Source organism: Grampus griseus (genome assembly GCF_964374135.1).
Source record: "Grampus griseus genome assembly, chromosome: 17".
In the NCBI taxonomy this organism is placed as follows: domain Eukaryota; kingdom Metazoa; phylum Chordata; class Mammalia; order Artiodactyla; family Delphinidae; genus Grampus; species Grampus griseus.
The window spans coordinates 66,240,579-66,257,396 of NC_139011.1; the positions used below are offsets into that span (position 1 = coordinate 66,240,579).

General features: G+C 42.2%; 1 protein-coding gene across 1 annotated transcript in view; it reads left to right on the top strand.

Moving 5' to 3' along the window:
• Positions 1 to 6,220: 6,220 nt before the first annotated feature.
• LACTB2 (lactamase beta 2) overlaps positions 6,221 to 16,818 on the top strand; it is a 30,274-nt gene continuing 19,676 nt past the window's right edge. Inside the window, exons 1-2 of the mRNA XM_082675185.1 lie at positions 6,221 to 6,412; positions 12,522 to 12,685. Of these exons, the coding sequence (XP_082531311.1) occupies positions 6,291 to 6,412; positions 12,522 to 12,685 (286 nt within the window). The 5' untranslated portion in view covers positions 6,221 to 6,290. The remainder of the gene's footprint in view (positions 6,413 to 12,521; positions 12,686 to 16,818) is intronic.

A 16,818-nucleotide genomic window follows, 5' to 3' on the forward strand; every position in this document is an offset into this window, starting at 1 on the left:
ATTTCTGTCATGTAAGCCACCCAGTCTGGTGTATTCTCTTAAGGCAGCCTGAGTAGACTAACACCCTGTGTTCTATAAAGAACATTTATTACTTTAAAAACTAGGAGGAGAAAGTGTTACTTTAAAAAAAACACAACCTAATACTTAACAGTGTTCTTGTCATTTTAGCACTTTTAAGTATTTTGTTTACAAGTCTTCAGAATAATATTAAAAGATATTTCACTCTTCTTACAGAAAAAAACGAAAGCTCATTATCACTACTTTTCCTGTCAAGAATGTCGTGGCCAAACAGGATGGAAAAATAATTTTAAAATCTGAGTATTTCCAATCTAGCAGGCCACGAATTTCCCTGCAATAAGTTTCTAATCTTAAAATGAAAGACATCATGCCCAGTATAAGCATGGAGCTTAGGAGAATGAGATTTAATCAAAAGGTTCTGTTTAACTGAATATTTACTTAAACCTACCATGTGCTATTTTAAGCTCTTGAGATAGATCATGTGACAAAAGAGACAAAAATCCCTGCCATTATGGAACTTACATCCTAGCAGAGAAAGATAGTCAATCAACGATAAAAATAATAAGTAAATTAGGTATCATATTAGAAGGTGATAAGCACTATAGAAAGAACAGAGCAATGTTAAGGAGTTGGAGTAGAGGCAGGTGCACCACAGGTTGCAATTTTAATTAGAATGGTCAGAGCAGGTCTCACTAAGAAGGTGGCATTTGAGTAATGAAATTAGCCATGTGGCTGTCATATGAAAAAGATTGCCAGGTGGAAGGAATAGTGAGTTCGGAAGTCTAATGTACTAGATTTTGAGCATGTGGAACAAAATTCCACAGAACATTGGCAGATGCCTTAACATAGTTATATTGGATGTGTTTAATGTGTACCCAAGTCCTGTTTTAACATCATTTAAAAAAACGTACTTTCCTAAGCTCTACCATCTAGGAAAAAAAATATTGCCATATATAGTGGAAGAATAGATAGTAAGAATAGTAGCTACCACTGCTGAGTATTTACTATGTGTGAAGTGTTTTACAAACTTTATTTTATTTAATTCTCACAAATTTCTATAAGAAGGGTATCATTGGTCCCATTTTACAGATCATGGAACTGAGGCTTAGAGATGTTGGTATTTAGGTGAGTTATCTCTAATGAGTAAACTGATTTCAATATACAGGCACACCTTGGAGATATTGCGGGTTTGATTCCAGACCACCACAATATAGCAAATATCGCAATAAGTGAGCCACACACATTTTTTGGTTGCATATAAAAGTTATGTTTACACTATACTGTAGTCTATTAAGTGTGCAATTCTGTCTAAAAGCCTGTGCATTAAGTGTGCACTGTGTCTAAAAAAATGTGTATACATTAATTTAAAAATACTTTATTGCTAAAACATGCTAACCATGATCTGAGCCTTCAGCGAGTCAAAATCTTTTTGCGGGCTTCCCTGGTGGCGCGGTGGTTGAGAGTCCGCCTGCCGATGCAGGGGACATGGGTTCGTGCCCCGGTCCGGGAGGATCCCACGTGCCGCGGAGTGGCTGGGCCCGTGAGCCATGGCCGCTGAGCCTGCGCGTCCGGAGCCTGTGCTCCGCGGCGGGAGAGGCCACAACAGTGAGAGGCCCGCGTATCGCAAGAAAAAAAAAAAAACCAAAAAAAAAAAATCTTTTTGCAAGAGTAAAAGTTCACTGGGACTTCCCTGGTGGTCCAGTGGGTGAAACCCCATGCTCCCAATGCAGGGACCTGGGTTCGATCCCTGGTCGGGGAACTGGATCCCACATGCCACAACACAACTAACAGTTTGCACGCCGCGACTAAAAGATCCCACGTGCCGCAACTAAGACCCAGCGCAGCCAAATAAATAAATAAATATTTTTTTTAAAAAAAAGAGTAAAAGATCACTAATCACAGAACACCATAACCATATATAACAAATATAACAATAATGAAAAAGTTTGAAATATTGCGGGAATTACCAAAATGTGACAGTGACACAAAGGGAGCAAATGCTGTTCGAAAAATGGTGCTGGTCGACTTGCTCAATGCAGGGTTGCCAAAATCTCCAATTTGTAAAAACCACAATATCTGAGAAGCACAATAAAGCAAAGGGCAATAAAACGAGGTAGACCTCCATGTGTGCATTTCTTAATCACTCTCCCCACAAAGAGAGCTTCCTTTACCTGGCATGCATAAGGAAAACACTAGCCATTTTGAGACAAGATTTACAAGATGGGAAAAAATAATTTCTAAGAAACTTAGAAATTGCATTACTGGCAGAACATCAGACTCAATAAACTAATCTGATCTGGCAACTTCTAAATTCCTAATTTAGTGAAACAGAACATAACGCCAACTAGAAGGAAAACTACACAGCAAAGTACATAATAAACATAGAAGCTCTCATAAAAAAGGGCCTGCAGCTCCTTCAGTAACCACATAGTTGTATAACTTGCATGAAGGATAGTTCATCTTTATCCCTACACTTGATCACTGTTCCAATACCACCTTAGCAGAAATAATGCCACCTACAAAATTTGACTTCAGTTAGAGAATTCAGGACACTTACTGACGTAATAGGACAGTTTCAATACAATTTCATTCAGAGGTCAACCCAGCTATGTGGCTACCTGGCTGTCAGCCAAAATACATAACCTTTGCCCACTGTAGATGATCTCTTCACCTGAAAGAAATACAAACAAGCAGACTTTCATTTATCAATCAAACTTAACATGTAAAATACGGGCTTACTTGTTACATATAAGAAGCCTTCTTTAACTCAAAGTCCCTTCTGAAAAATCTTCATCCTGGGAATCTTTCATTTCTTCTTCTCTGAAAATAAGCATAATTAAGGGATGTGTAAACCTTGAACATCGAAACTAAAATGAAACTGAAATCACCTATTAGTCATATGTGGGATTTTCTAACCCAGTGATAACAGAGTCTGTATCATTGTGACCACAGTACACTCCTTTTTAACCATCACATTGGGGGAAGGAATTACATGGCTCCTTTTACAGGTTGACTAGGCTACAAGCCTTTACTGTATTATCAATTAAGTTTTAAGAAGACACAATTTGCCTCACAGTATATCTAAGTGGACAATTCATGTTTGAAAGGGAGAGAGAGATTCTTGAATCTGAAATACTCTAATAAAGAATTTATCATTAACAGAGCCTACTTATTTTTTCAAACTGTATATACCTTCTCAAACCCTATGCCCTAAGAATATATGATTGTTGGTTTCTATTTCGAAAATAAACGCTACAGTTCTATTTCCAAGCCTTTGCTCAAGTTATTTACTATTTACTTCTACCTCCATCTTCCTGAAGTTCTATCAGTCTTTAAGAATCAGCTCAAAACCCACCCCCTCTAAGTTTTCCGAGATCTTCCCAATCAATTTGATTCTCTCCTTCCTCCTTGCAATCCCATCACTTCAGCTATACTTCTCTAGGATTTACCCACATATGCTTTAAAATAAGATCATATACATCTCCTTCCTGGTAATACACCTCTAGAAAGCTAACTATCTTATTCATTTTAACACACACCCACACGTCCACAACAATACTTTACATGTTATAGGTAGAGGATAAATTATTGTAAATGTAACTGAACAGAATGTAAAAATCATTGGTCTTATTTGTTGGGGAGGAACTTAAACTTCAAGTCTCATTGCTAAACATATTCACAAAGACTCAATTTTCTCTCTGTAGCCTATATCTTTCTTCTGAGCTCAACCCATATATCTGTCTGTAGATTTCTTTATGAGGATATCCCACAACCATCTCAATTTAAACTAGTCTAAACCAACTTCATTACCTACCCTCTGTTCCTCCTCTTCTGCTAGTGTCTAATGTCTCCTTCTATGACTCTACTCAAGTCACTTAACTTTTAAATTATTTGTTGGGCCCATTTCTTCATCTACCCAGTGAAGAGCTTGACAATGAATTCAATGAAATCTTGATGGAAGGCACAAGGGAAATTTTAATTTAAAAAAAAAAAAAGCTAAGGGACAAGAGAATGGAGCTGCCCATGTAATCAGTTCCACCCTCTTTTCAAAGGTTTGCTGACTTTCCAGCATAGAATTTTTAGAAAGGGAAAATAGCTTCTTGCCTGAAGAGCTATTAACAGATAGCAGACAAATAAATAAATATTGGTAAGCTGAAAATACCTGATGTAGGGAATTTTGATGGTTATTCCAAGCAATTTTTAAAGGACTTATTGCTTGCCTTCCTGTTGCAAAGGGGATAATTTACATGATTATTTCAATGAAGGTTTTTGAAACACATGAAGAATAGACCTTTGAGACACAGGCAAAGAAATCTGTCACACATAATCCAGGTGTGTTTTCAAGAAATCTGGAGTATTAAACTGATGATTTGTAAAATAAACACTGTATAAATAGCAAGAGTCCTTTCTTCAGGAATTCCTGACAAAAAAGGATGTTAAAAATGCATGTCCAGGGGCTTCCCTGGTGGCGCAGTGGTTGGGGGGTCCGCCTGCCAATGCAGGGGACGCGGGTTCGTGCCTCGGTCTGGGAGGATCCCACATGCCGTGGAGCGGCTGGGCCTGTGAGCCATGGCCGCTGAGCCTGAGCGTCCGGAGCCTGTGCTCCATAGCGGGAGAGGCCACAACGGTGAGAGGCCCGCGTACCGCAAAAAAAAAAAAAAAAAAAAAAAAAATGCATGTCCATGCACAAAATTAATCTTTGTATATTAAAAAAAAAAATGCACGTCCAAATTGTAGAACCACAGGCATCTCATGTGTCAAGTTCTCACTTGTTTTGAAAAAGGGGTCTGGGGTTCCGGTTATATAATTGCCATAACTGGATACAAGTGATCATGGGATCCGTGCATTTCCTTTTAAGTACACTGTAACTCGATTTTTTTTTTTTAATGGGGAGGGTTAGTTAACACTGGGGTAGTTAACGCTCAGCGGATTAGAAAAGGACTCCTTACAAAGATAAGTACTTCACGTCCTGGACCCAAGCCCCCAACACGCAGGCCACCCTGCTTCTCTGGGTAGGCGAGCGGCACGAGGCAGGAGAGGAGCTCCCTGAATCCGCGGGCCCGGGGCAGGTGCTGGCGCAAGGCAGCGAGACGAACAAGGCTTCAGACACAGGGCTGGGCTCACAGAACGCTCACCTGGGCAAGTCCCCAAGTCTCCGTCTTGCGTTTGTAAAGTGGGCATAAAAATAGTGCCTTCCCTCTTCACGTTGGGAAGCTTAAATGAGAGTGGCACTCAGCACAGCAGTAAGCGCTAAATAAACCTTCGTTACTGTTGTTTATTGTAAAAGGACACACACACACACAGGACACACACACAGGACACACACACACGACACAGGACACACACACAGGACAGTGCACATAGGACACACACAGGACACCCACACGACACAGGACACACACAGGACACACACACGATACACATGACACACACAACACAGGACACACACACAGGACACACAGGACATACACACGACAACAGGACACAGGACACACAGCACACACACGACACACCCAGGACACACACACAGGACACAGGACACACAGGACACACAGGACACACACACAGGACACACGACACACAGGACACACACAACACACACACAACACACAGGACACACAAACGACACACACAGGACACACACACGACACAGGACACACCACACACACACACACACACACACACACCCTCACCCTCGCCTGAGAACCCGACGAGCGATCCTTCCCGGGATTTCGTCCTCAGTAACTAACCCCAAACCCCTCGCTCCATCACAAAACTTCCCCGGTTAAAAGGTCTCTCGTGCACTTGAATGAACTCGCCTGCCTGGACACAAACTACTGCGAAGGCACCGCTTTCTACGACAGGCGGCAGCGCCCACAGGCCGGGAACCCAGCCTAGCCTCGGGGCGCCTCACACCACACGCCCACGAACTCCCTCGCGCTGCGGCCCGCGAAACCTGGGCAGCGTCACGTGGCCGCTGGCCCCGCCCCTCGCGCACCAACCGACTCCCCTCCCTTCCCGCGCCGCTCGCGCGTCGTCACGTGCTCGCGGGCCCCGCCCGCGGCACAGCGGCTGATTTCCCCCTGCCCTTCCCTGCGCCTCACGTGACCTCTGCCCCTGGCCCAGTAACCGAGCCACACCCCGCTCCGCACGCGCGGCGTCACGTGACAGCTGGCCCTCCACCCACCACCCACCCCCGCCAACGGCCTGGTTGCTTGTTCCGCGCTCCGGCGGCTCTTCTAGTTCAGCGCGGGCGAGCGGCAGAGGGGGAGATGGCAGCCGCCCTGCAGCGCGTGGAACGGCTGTCCAGTCGGGTGATTCGCGTCCTGGGCTGTAACCCGGGCCCCATGACCTTGCAGGGCACCAACACCTACCTGGTGGGGACGGGCCCCAGGTAAACGTTTCCCCCCCCAACCCCGCATCCTACACACCGACCCGCGGGACGCACGGAGCTGGGGCTGCGATGGCTGCTCGCCGCGGGGGCTGTGCGCCCGCAGCCGGCACCACGGCGTCCCGCCCCAAGCGGGCGGGACCACCCCCAGATCACGACCACCCTGGGTGGTCAACTCTCTAGCTTACAGCTGGCTAATGAAAAAAACCACTTCGTGGTTTTGAGATCTAATTTACTTTGCATGATATTAAATGCCAGGATGAGCGTGTTTAAGCTGTTGAGAACCTAGAAATCGCCTGGAGTTAATCCAGGAAAGCGTTTACTTTCCACACCTGACTTTCACTGGTGTTTGGCCCGGAGTTTAACTTCGCTTCGCAAAAGCGATTCGTTGTGCTGAGGCCTTTTTCTTAGCAGCAGAGGGCAGGATTTTCTTGCTTCAAATTGCTCGAGTCTGTTGAAGAGCCCCCTAGCTCTTGGGAAAGAGAAGCTAACTTTGTTTTTGTTGCTGGTGTGTGGCCTTATGTAAATTACTCTGCGGAGGGAATAGCCTGTCTGTATTTCTAAGATTTTTCTCTTGTTCAGATGCATTCTATTTTAGTGGAATTATGCAGACATGGGAACATGTGATTTACTGCACAATAAGTGCATTGAGCAATTTTTGTATGGTACTTAGTCTTTAGTATACTCTAGATAATAGAAAATGAAAATAAGATATAGTTCCGCTTGAGCCCAGAATTTAATTGTTCAGCCCGGACGTGTTACAATTAGTAAAATATAGTTGATTACTAGAAACAGTTTAATAAGTATAGTTTATTGGGCTTTCATTTGAAGTATCCACTGTATTTGCCTTTTTCCAGTAAATCACAATTTTAGAAGCAACAGGATGGAGGGTCTGGAAGTACTGCACATCAAGCAGAAAGCAACAAGTTGAGTCCAGGGTAAACAAGGCAGGGTCAGAGCTTTGAGCTGCTTCCGGAATCGAGGAGAACAGAAAATTAAGCAGCAAAAATACCTGATATCTGGCGTAGAGTCTGGGTTAGCTGAGACTCCCTCACCCTAGGAAGTACATAGATATGCTCTTCACTTTTCAGTGTGTCATCTTAAACGAGCTCTAAAAGACAGTACCTAACATGAAAATTGCATGTAGTCAAAATTATCATAGAAAGTCTCTCAGGAAAACACTATGTTGGAGATCAGTGTACTCTCTGTAAGTTCAACACAGCCTGCTTTTCTTCCAGCGGTGAAACAGATGGCTGGTTCTGTTTGAAAACCAGATGAAGAAGTTGGCTTAGGTTTAGGGGCCGTGTTGTATGAAAAATCCATACTGTGTCTTTAAACACTAGAATCACACTTTGCGTGGCAAGGTGCTGGTGCTAAAAGACATGAGGAATCTGAAACTGATTGAGGGAAGAGCAGATTCATGGCCTTCCATCTTACACTGCTTAGACTTCTACCCACATAAGCTTAGGGAGTGGAATGGCCAGTGGAATCACTGATAGATGAGAGAGAGGTGATGGTGAACCCATGCAGTTGAACTAGAATACGTTGATGTACAGATGCTGCTGCTCTGCTGTATAAAGTAGATGTTAGGTGGCTAGGAATGAATATTAGTTGGGTCCAAGTAAGTGGTTCTGATAATGGTATCCATCTGTTCCACTAAGATCACAGGTGCCTCCTGTATCACTAAACCCAATGGCATTTTTCCATTCCCATCTTACTTGAACTTCAATATCTTTTAATGCTATTGACCACTCCCTCCTTGATTTGCTTAACACCGCATTCTCCTGGTTTCCTCTCACCTCTCTAGCTACTCTTATACAATTTCCTTTCTAGAATCATCCTCTTCACCAAGTATTTTAAGTGTATGAGCCCTTCACAAGGCAATCCTACTCTTTCTTCTGTTCCCATTGTTATGTTCTTTACCTAGGGGATCTTGTCTACTTCCTTGGCTTCACCTGTTTTATTCATTAGTAACTCCAAATTTATAGCTCCAGTATAGACAAATCCACGCTTCGTCGTCAGACTAGGATAGCCAACTGGTTTCTTAAATCTCTAGTTGGAGCCTCACAGCCACTTGAAACTCATTGTTTCCCACTGGTCTTCTTCTAGTCATCCAAATCTTGGTAAAGAGAACCATCCCCACATTTGATCAAGGCAAATACTTACGTACCCTCCTTGACATTTTTCTTTGCTTCCTGCACGCTCGTATCCAAGCCATTAAGAAGATCTCAGCATTTTCACTGCTGTCACCCAGTCCAAGCCAGTACAACTCTTGCTTACACTTTTAAAATAGGCTTCTCTGCATCTACTTTTGTCCCTGTTCAATCCATTCTCCCCCACGTAGCCAAAGGAGTATTGTGGGGTTCTTGTGTTTTGTGTTCTGGTCCCTTATCCTGCAGCAGGGTAGCCTAGCTTATTCACTGCCTAGTTTCAGGGTTCCAGTGGAGTGAGGGGAAGCGCTGAAAGACCTGGAGGCTGAGGCTTACGAATGGCAAGCCATCACTTTCATGTCACTCTGTTTTCAGTAGGAAAACCCAGTGTAAGTCCATACTCAAAGGATGCGGAAACAGACTGCCATCCTTGATGGGAGGAGCTTCAAAGTGACATTTCAAGGGACATTATTATACGTAGGTGAAACGTGAAACTTTTTTCCTTGCCGTATGCTTAAAATGAGGTCTGTTTGTAAAGTAGTAATACAACTTGGTCTTGATTAAGTTGCCCTTTAATAAAACACCTCTGGTATTTTTTTAAAGTTTTGGGAGACATAATATTTCTTACAGACTCTTTTAAATGTTATTTGATAAAAAAGAAAACCTTCATTCATAGTAGAAACATTTCTAAGTGCCTACTGTGTCTCAGGCAATATACTAGGAGTCTCCTATGGACTTGGTAGAAAAAATACACACGTAACAGTAGTTTTGCTTTCACTTGGCTTGGCGAATTGTAGATACCATAAATCAAATAGCCCCCAGGGAATTCCCTGGTGGTCCAGTGGTTAGGACTTCGTGCTCTCACTCCCGAGGGTCTGGGTTCAATCCCCGGTTGGGGAACTAAGATCCCACTAGCCTCAGTGTGGCCAAAAAAAAACCCCAAAAAAACATATAGCCCCCAAAATGGATACATAATTTACCATTTAACGAGGCTGATGAAGAGTCAGTCTGGAGTTCTGGAACCGTATAATTAAAGGTTTTAATCTAGTCACTGGAGAGGTTTCGTAAGGGTGTGGCGATTCAGTTGGCATCAGAAGTCACAGAAGAGGCGTGTCTGGCTGCATTTAAAACTTCGTGATTCACCAACATAACAGAGTTGGATTTTTTGGAAGATGGAAACCAGAAGGCCTTGTGATATGCTGATCTCTGACCTGTCATCACCCTGAGTCAAGCTTCTCTCCCATCCCGGCCACATGGGCTCTATCCACTCCGCCTCAGAGCTTTCATGCCTACTTTCCTCTCTGTCTCCCATTTATCCTTCTCTTCACCCAGCCAACCTCACTCATCCTTTAGAGCTCTGTTAAAATAACATTTCCTCAATAAAGCCTTCCCTGACGCCTTACACTGTGATAGGTTAATGTAGTACACTGCCTTAGCATTCCATACCTGTCATGGCCCTTATGTCAATAATAAAATGATTTTTTGTGTGTAGGAAGAAGCTTAATGTATTTCCCCAACTCCACTCCCCACTAGCATATAAATTCAATGAAGGCTTATTTATTACTGTATCTCTGGCACCTAGCACAGAGCCTTGTACATAGTACAGTAAATATTTGCTGAATGAATGAGCATTCTCTTTTTCCCTTCATTTGCTCTGTTAGGATTCTATTACTGCTGGATAACTGCAGTTTTAACCAGTCTTCCTTCCTCTTTCTGATCAGCCCATAGATGCCAAATGAATTTCCCTAAAGCACTCAGACTTACTGTGATGCCTAGTACAGAGGTATTCAGTAAACATTTGAATGGACCAATAATAGCTAGAGAGTATTTCCACATTCCTCCTCTGCCTAGAACCTCTAAAAGATGGAGTTTTAATCTTTACTATTAAAATTGTAAATACCTTGAAGGTGAGTATACTATTTCTTCTTAATAGGAAAAGGCAGTCTAGTGGACTACTTGGGGTTAAGACGCTGGGCTCTGATTATCAGGTCCCAGTACCTGGCTCATGGCTGTGGACAAGACAGTTGATTCGCTAAGCGTCAGATTCCTTATCTATACAGTGAGAGTTGTATCGTACCCACCTCAGACAGATGTTATGAGGATTCAGTGAAATTTAAGTGAAAATTCATACCTAAAGGACTTAAATTCTAGAACGGGGAAAGCACGTCTGCTATTACTTTACTCACTTTTTCCTCCCTTATAACATCCAGACAATACTGGGTTTATAGTAGGTGCTCAGAAAGTACTTAATGATTTTGTAAGAGGGACAGCAAATTGACAGAGACCATTTAATAGCTATCTCAATGTTGATAGAAAATACCTAATTGAGGAAGTTGATGACACTAACTCCCATTAGTTGAAGAATTTTTTTCTCCGTTCACGTAGCAGATTGTTACTGCATGCCAGGCCCTGTGCTCTGGTGAATAAATTGGTCACAGACCTGTACAGGTTCTTCTGCACTCTTCTCTTGTCCCCTGGATTAGCATAACTCACATTTGCAAAATGACATCCTAAGATAGGGTATTGTCTGGGCTGTGAAGGACACAGCCCACCTAGAGATGACAGTGTCTGATCCTCTGCACTAATTCTTCACAGACATCATTGATAGACTTGCTGTTTGTTAAGGAGGGAACTTTTTCCAGTTTACAGCTGAGGTTGTACTTATGCCACATGAAGAATGATTCTAGGCGCTTCCCATGTAGTCCACTTCCTCCAGAGACCCACAGTGTGTCTTGAATGGACAAGTGACTGTGAAACCAAGTCCCCCTAAAGCCACGTTTCCTTACCGAGTTTATGACTAATCTCTCTATCCGAAACTTTATTCCCTTTCTTGTCCCCTCTGCCCTCAGTCCTGTGCTACCTAAATATTCATCCACCAGAGTCAGATGACTAAAATTGCTGTAGTCAACAACATCGTTCGTGTACTAAAATTGCTGTTACAGATGTCATCATTAACATACAAAGGTTGTTTCTCCAGGGCAAATGGGTTTTTGTCTTGCAAGAAAGGCATGGCACATAGCAGATCATTCATAAACAGTTATTGATGAATTAATACACAAATAGAATGACTGAAACTTTGCATCAAGATGAATCATCTCTCCCCCAGCCTGAATTCGGGAGGGATTCCTGTGAAACAGCGTGAATTTAAGAAGTCAGTGAATTGGTTCTGGAGGAGGAAAATGTCACCCTGATTTTTCCCAGAAAACTTCGGAGAGAAAGACCATCATCCCATAAAATAGTGAGAAAGGGCAAACAAAGTAGAAGGTGGGTTCAGAACCACAAGCAGAAAAAGATAACTAGTGAGGTGGTCTGAGTAGAGAAAGGAAGCAGCTCAGACACTCCCCGAAACTTCCCTGCTGCCTGCACTTTCACGTAAGGCAGCCCGCGTAAAACTTCGGGGATCGGTTTTGTGTATAATGCAGAAGACTGGGTTTCCTTAGGGATACCATCGAATCAGATTCTTTCATATCTCCGAGATATTTGAGGATGTTGTAAAAGATCTCAAAGGCAGCGTGGATAAAAGCGCCTCTTCTGGCGCCAGAATACCTGGGTGCAAATGCTGCTTCTGCCCTATCTTTGCAGAGTAACCTTGGGCAAGTTACTTAATTTCTGGATATAATAATGAAATGCCTACTTCAAAACGGTGTTACGAGAAATGCAATTGTTAAAATATGTCAGGTCCTTGGAACAGTGCCTTATTTCTTTTAAGTGCTATGTAAGTGTTGAATACCATTGCTATTATTCCTTTTTCAGACCCACATTTATAAGTTTTTTTTCAGAGAACTTTCTGAAGGTGAGATGATTATAGTTAAGCTGAAATAACATGCAGCTGCTTTTCAAGCACGTTGGAAGCAAGGCAATTTGTGCAGTTTCTTAAATGTAATGTAAATTATCTGTGTGAGAAACATGCTGATACAAACTCTGTGTTCCGACTGTATGATTATTTTCCATTTAATTTTCAGGAGAATCCTCATTGACACTGGAGAACCAGCAATCCCAGAATACATCATCTGTTTAAAGCAGGCTCTGACAGAATTTAACACAGCCATCCAGGAAATCATAGTGACCCATTGGCACCGTGATCATACCGGAGGCATAGGAGATATTTGTAAAAACATCCATAATGGTAAACAGAAAACATTCATTAAGCTCATTGAAGAAAACTGTGTCTTCGGAATAATTTACTTCGGTTAACAGAGCTAAGTAAGCTAGTAAACCATTTACTAGCTTACTTACGTATTTTACAGAAATTACTGTAACTTGAACACTATCCCCGGTTTTAACAGAGGAGGCAAGGAAAGGTCCTATTTTCTATTTCAGATCTCTTTGCCCTCTTATTTTTCCCCTTTGCCCAGTGATGAAGATCACTTTTAATTTAGTTTGCATGACAATTACTATTTCAGATTTAATAACTAACTACTGTTGAGCACTTACTGTGTGCCAGGCACTGTGCTGAACGTTTGGCCTGAGTACTGTGAGGTGGTATGTTCTTGTCCACATTCTAAATGTGACCTCACGTCTTCCATAACATAAGGCAATTACCACAATAAACTGAAATACTGGGGAAAGATCATTGTATTGATAATTCTCTGTCCCTGAAACCTGTTCAGTACTGACACCTTATCATCTCCCTTATTCCCTCATCCCACCGTCACACACATAGATTCATCCATACATACATACATTCATCCATTCGTTCATCCATCCATCCATCCATCCATTCTTTCCTTTAGTGAATACTGGAGGCACTGCTAAATCCAGGTGCCGTGCTTGGCACGCGGGACCTAGCAGTGAGCAAAACAAAGACCGCCTTCATGGAGCTTCGTTCTAGTTGGGAAGGTAAATGGTAAATGAATCTTAGGTCAGGTGGTGGCAGGTGCTATGAAGAAAAATGAAGCTACATGAAGGCAAGGGGGGAGAGAGTAAAGCGGAGGAGGGTGGTAGCAGTGGTGTCTGGGGTGGAGGGAGAGGGGGTGAGCTGTACAGTGTCTGAGAGGAGGGCACACCCAGCAGAGGGCATTGCCGGGCCAGAGACACTGGAGTGGGACTTTGTGTGTGTCCAAGGCACAGGAAAGACAAGGAGGTCAAGAACGTTCATTCACAAAAGGGATGCATGTAGACATTCGACTAGTATTTTTTAATGTTTGTAATTATCTTTTTAGGCCTTGAGACTATAATTGGGACACCAAGATATTCTCAGGCACAGCTCCCAATATCACCAGGCGGCCCATTGTAAAGACCTGTCTCCCCTCAGTCTCTTACCCTCTAACCTCCTTTCTTCCAATCCGAAGGGACTGCCCTCCGTAGGAAGTCACTCTGTCTTAGTCTGACCTGTCCTCACCTTTCTTTCTCTTGTCCATCATTAAATTTTGTGCATTAAAAAACTATGCTGAGGATCCTTAATTAGCTTTGGGCAGCTCTTTTAGCATGCAGGTCAGCTTGAAAAATTGAAATGTTTATGACCCCCTTTCTCTCCTTCATAAATCAGCTTTATTGAGCTTGAATTTACATACATAAAATGTACCCATAAAATGTATAGTTTGGCAAATACCTATGTGACCACTCCAATCAAGATAAAGAACGCTCCCACTACCCCAAAGAGAGGTCCCCTCATGCCGCTCTGCCGTGATTCCCCCTCCAGCTCCAGCAACCACTCATCTGCTTTATAGCACCATAGATTAGTTTTGCCTGTGTTCTAAAGTTTTCTAGAATGGAAGGATACGACATCACTCTTTGGCTTCTTGCACATTAGCATCTTGTTTTTGAGATTCATCCGTTTCATGCATCAGTAGTTTGTTCCTTTCTTATTGCCAAGTAGTAATCCATGGTAGGAATATACCACCATTTGTGTATCCATTCACCTGTTACTGGACATCTGACCCACTTTCTTTAAATTAAAAATTAAAATAGTTTGGGGTTCCCTACAAATAATGAATATTTATGTGATAGATTACCTATTATGTTGATTTAAAGAAAATCAAAAAGAAATTTGGCACTGCTTTATAGCCATGAAAACTTTAATACTTGTTTGAGAAGTGGCTTGTTGTGTTTCGTTCTGAACTTTATTGAAGCTAGACCAGCTACATGCAGACCTTGAGTTCCTCAGAACTGAAATTGTTCGGGTGTACCTTTCAGGATCTCTCCCCAAAAGTTCCATGTATTTCTTCATTCTCTAAATCCTTAATCACTAGCATTCTTGTTCCATTTTGCTTTATAATTTCTTTTTATTCCATATTTTAATAGTTTAAATTTTTTATAATTTTGTTTAACTATTAGTATGGCAGAATTTTTCAAGTACTTTACAATGCTAACTTCCTGTGTTTTGTTTTGTTTTGTTTTTTGCGGTACACAGGCCTCTCACTGTTGTGGCCTCTCCCATTGCGGAGCACAGGCTCCGGACGCGCAGGATCAGCGGCCATGGCTCACGGGCCCAGCCGCTCCGCGGCATGTGGGATCTTCCCGGACCGGGGCTTGAACCTGCGTCCCCTGCATCGGCAGGTGGACCCTCGACCACTGTGCCACGAGGGAAGCCCACTTTCTATGTTTTTACAGACCACACCAAAATTATAAATGCCATTTATAAGATTTCTATGGGAAGTTACAGTAACAAGTAATCTGCCTGCAAAAATTTAAAATGTGATCAGTGTGTGATTTGGGAACTCCTAGTGGCTTACAGGGAGCCAGAATTTTACCAGACATGAGAATTGTATAGCCCCAGGGTGCTCAAGTTTTTTGTTTTGCTTGGTTTGGGGTAAATCTTGTAAAATATATTTTGTTATCTAATTATTATTATTTTGCAGCTGAAGTTGGGCCTTTGCCATGTATTTAACATCCGAGTCCTAGGAGTCAAATGTTTGCTTCTTGCTATTCAATTAGAATGTTAGAAAGTATTATACATGAGCAATATCACATGTTTGTATCAGCTTAAATAATTAGCATTGGCAATGATATTATAATCCATAAACTTTAACAAATGACTGAGGGTTTCCTCCTGTTAAAATAATTACATGATAGAGACAGAAAGTAGATAAGTGGTTGCCAAGGGCTGGGTGAAGGAGAGAATAGGGAGTGAGTACCATTGGGTAAAGGGTTTCGGAATGTTCTAAAATTTTATAGTGGTTATGGTTGTACAATTCTTTGAATACGCTAAAAAAAAAACCAACAACAACAGTGAATTGTACATTTCAAAAGGGTGAATTTTATAGTATGCGAATTACATCTCAATAAGCTTTTATTTGAAATAATAATTACTATCATATGATTGATTTCAGCATGCCCTTCTCCATCTTGCCTGTGTAGATTGCTATTGCGAATAAGATATGTGTTTTCAAATTGGCACATAATTTTAAAAACTGGCACGGAGTTATTTTATAGTGTGACATTTGTTTTGTAATTTTGAGGTAGTTGTGAGTTTTTTGGAAGGATCATCTGCCTCACAACTAGAGATGTAGTATCTCCACTTCTTTACTGAAAAACAAAAGTATGCAGATCACAAATAAAAACAAACAAAAACACCTTGCTGTCTCGCTCTAAATGGAAGACAGCCTTACTGTGTAACGTCAGCTCCCAGAATAGCATATTACTTTTTGCTTCAGCCTCTCAAGATACAAAGCAATGGAATTTGGTGCTGGAGAGGGAAGGTCTAGTTGCTGTTGTTTTATTTTTATTATTTTTGCGATATTTCTATCCTTTATCCTTCCTACTAGCCAGATTTCTATGCCTTGTCAGTTTTCCTTTGCATGTGTTTTTCTCCCTCTGCATTTCCATTGACACCACTGTAGCCCTAATGCTCATTACCTTCCAGCAGGGTTATTGCAGTCACCCCGTCCTGGTCTTTCTGATCTCTCCCTCTCCAGTCTCCCCACCTACAGCTGCCATACTAATCCACCTATTAACACTATTTCAGTTTCTTACTAAAGAGTGTATGGTAGCCACATACTGTAAAGTTTAAATCCCCCTGTTCTCTGAAAGGCACTTTAAGGCCCTCCATGATCTGAGCTCACCTTACTGTCCCACTCTTTCCAGCCAGGGTTTTGCTTTAGGCAAGTTGGTAGCATTGTTTGGCACATATGCCACGCTCATCCTCCTTTCTGTGCCTTTCCTAACGCTGTTTCCCTTACCTACAGGTCTTTCTCTGAACCCTTTGCAATCTTTCTAATTGTTTCTCCTTTCTCTAAACACCTGCTGCTTTTATTAGCTGAATTGTCCATTTAGTATCCCTTAAGTGGGACTGAGTATAGTTCTCTAATTATTGCCTGT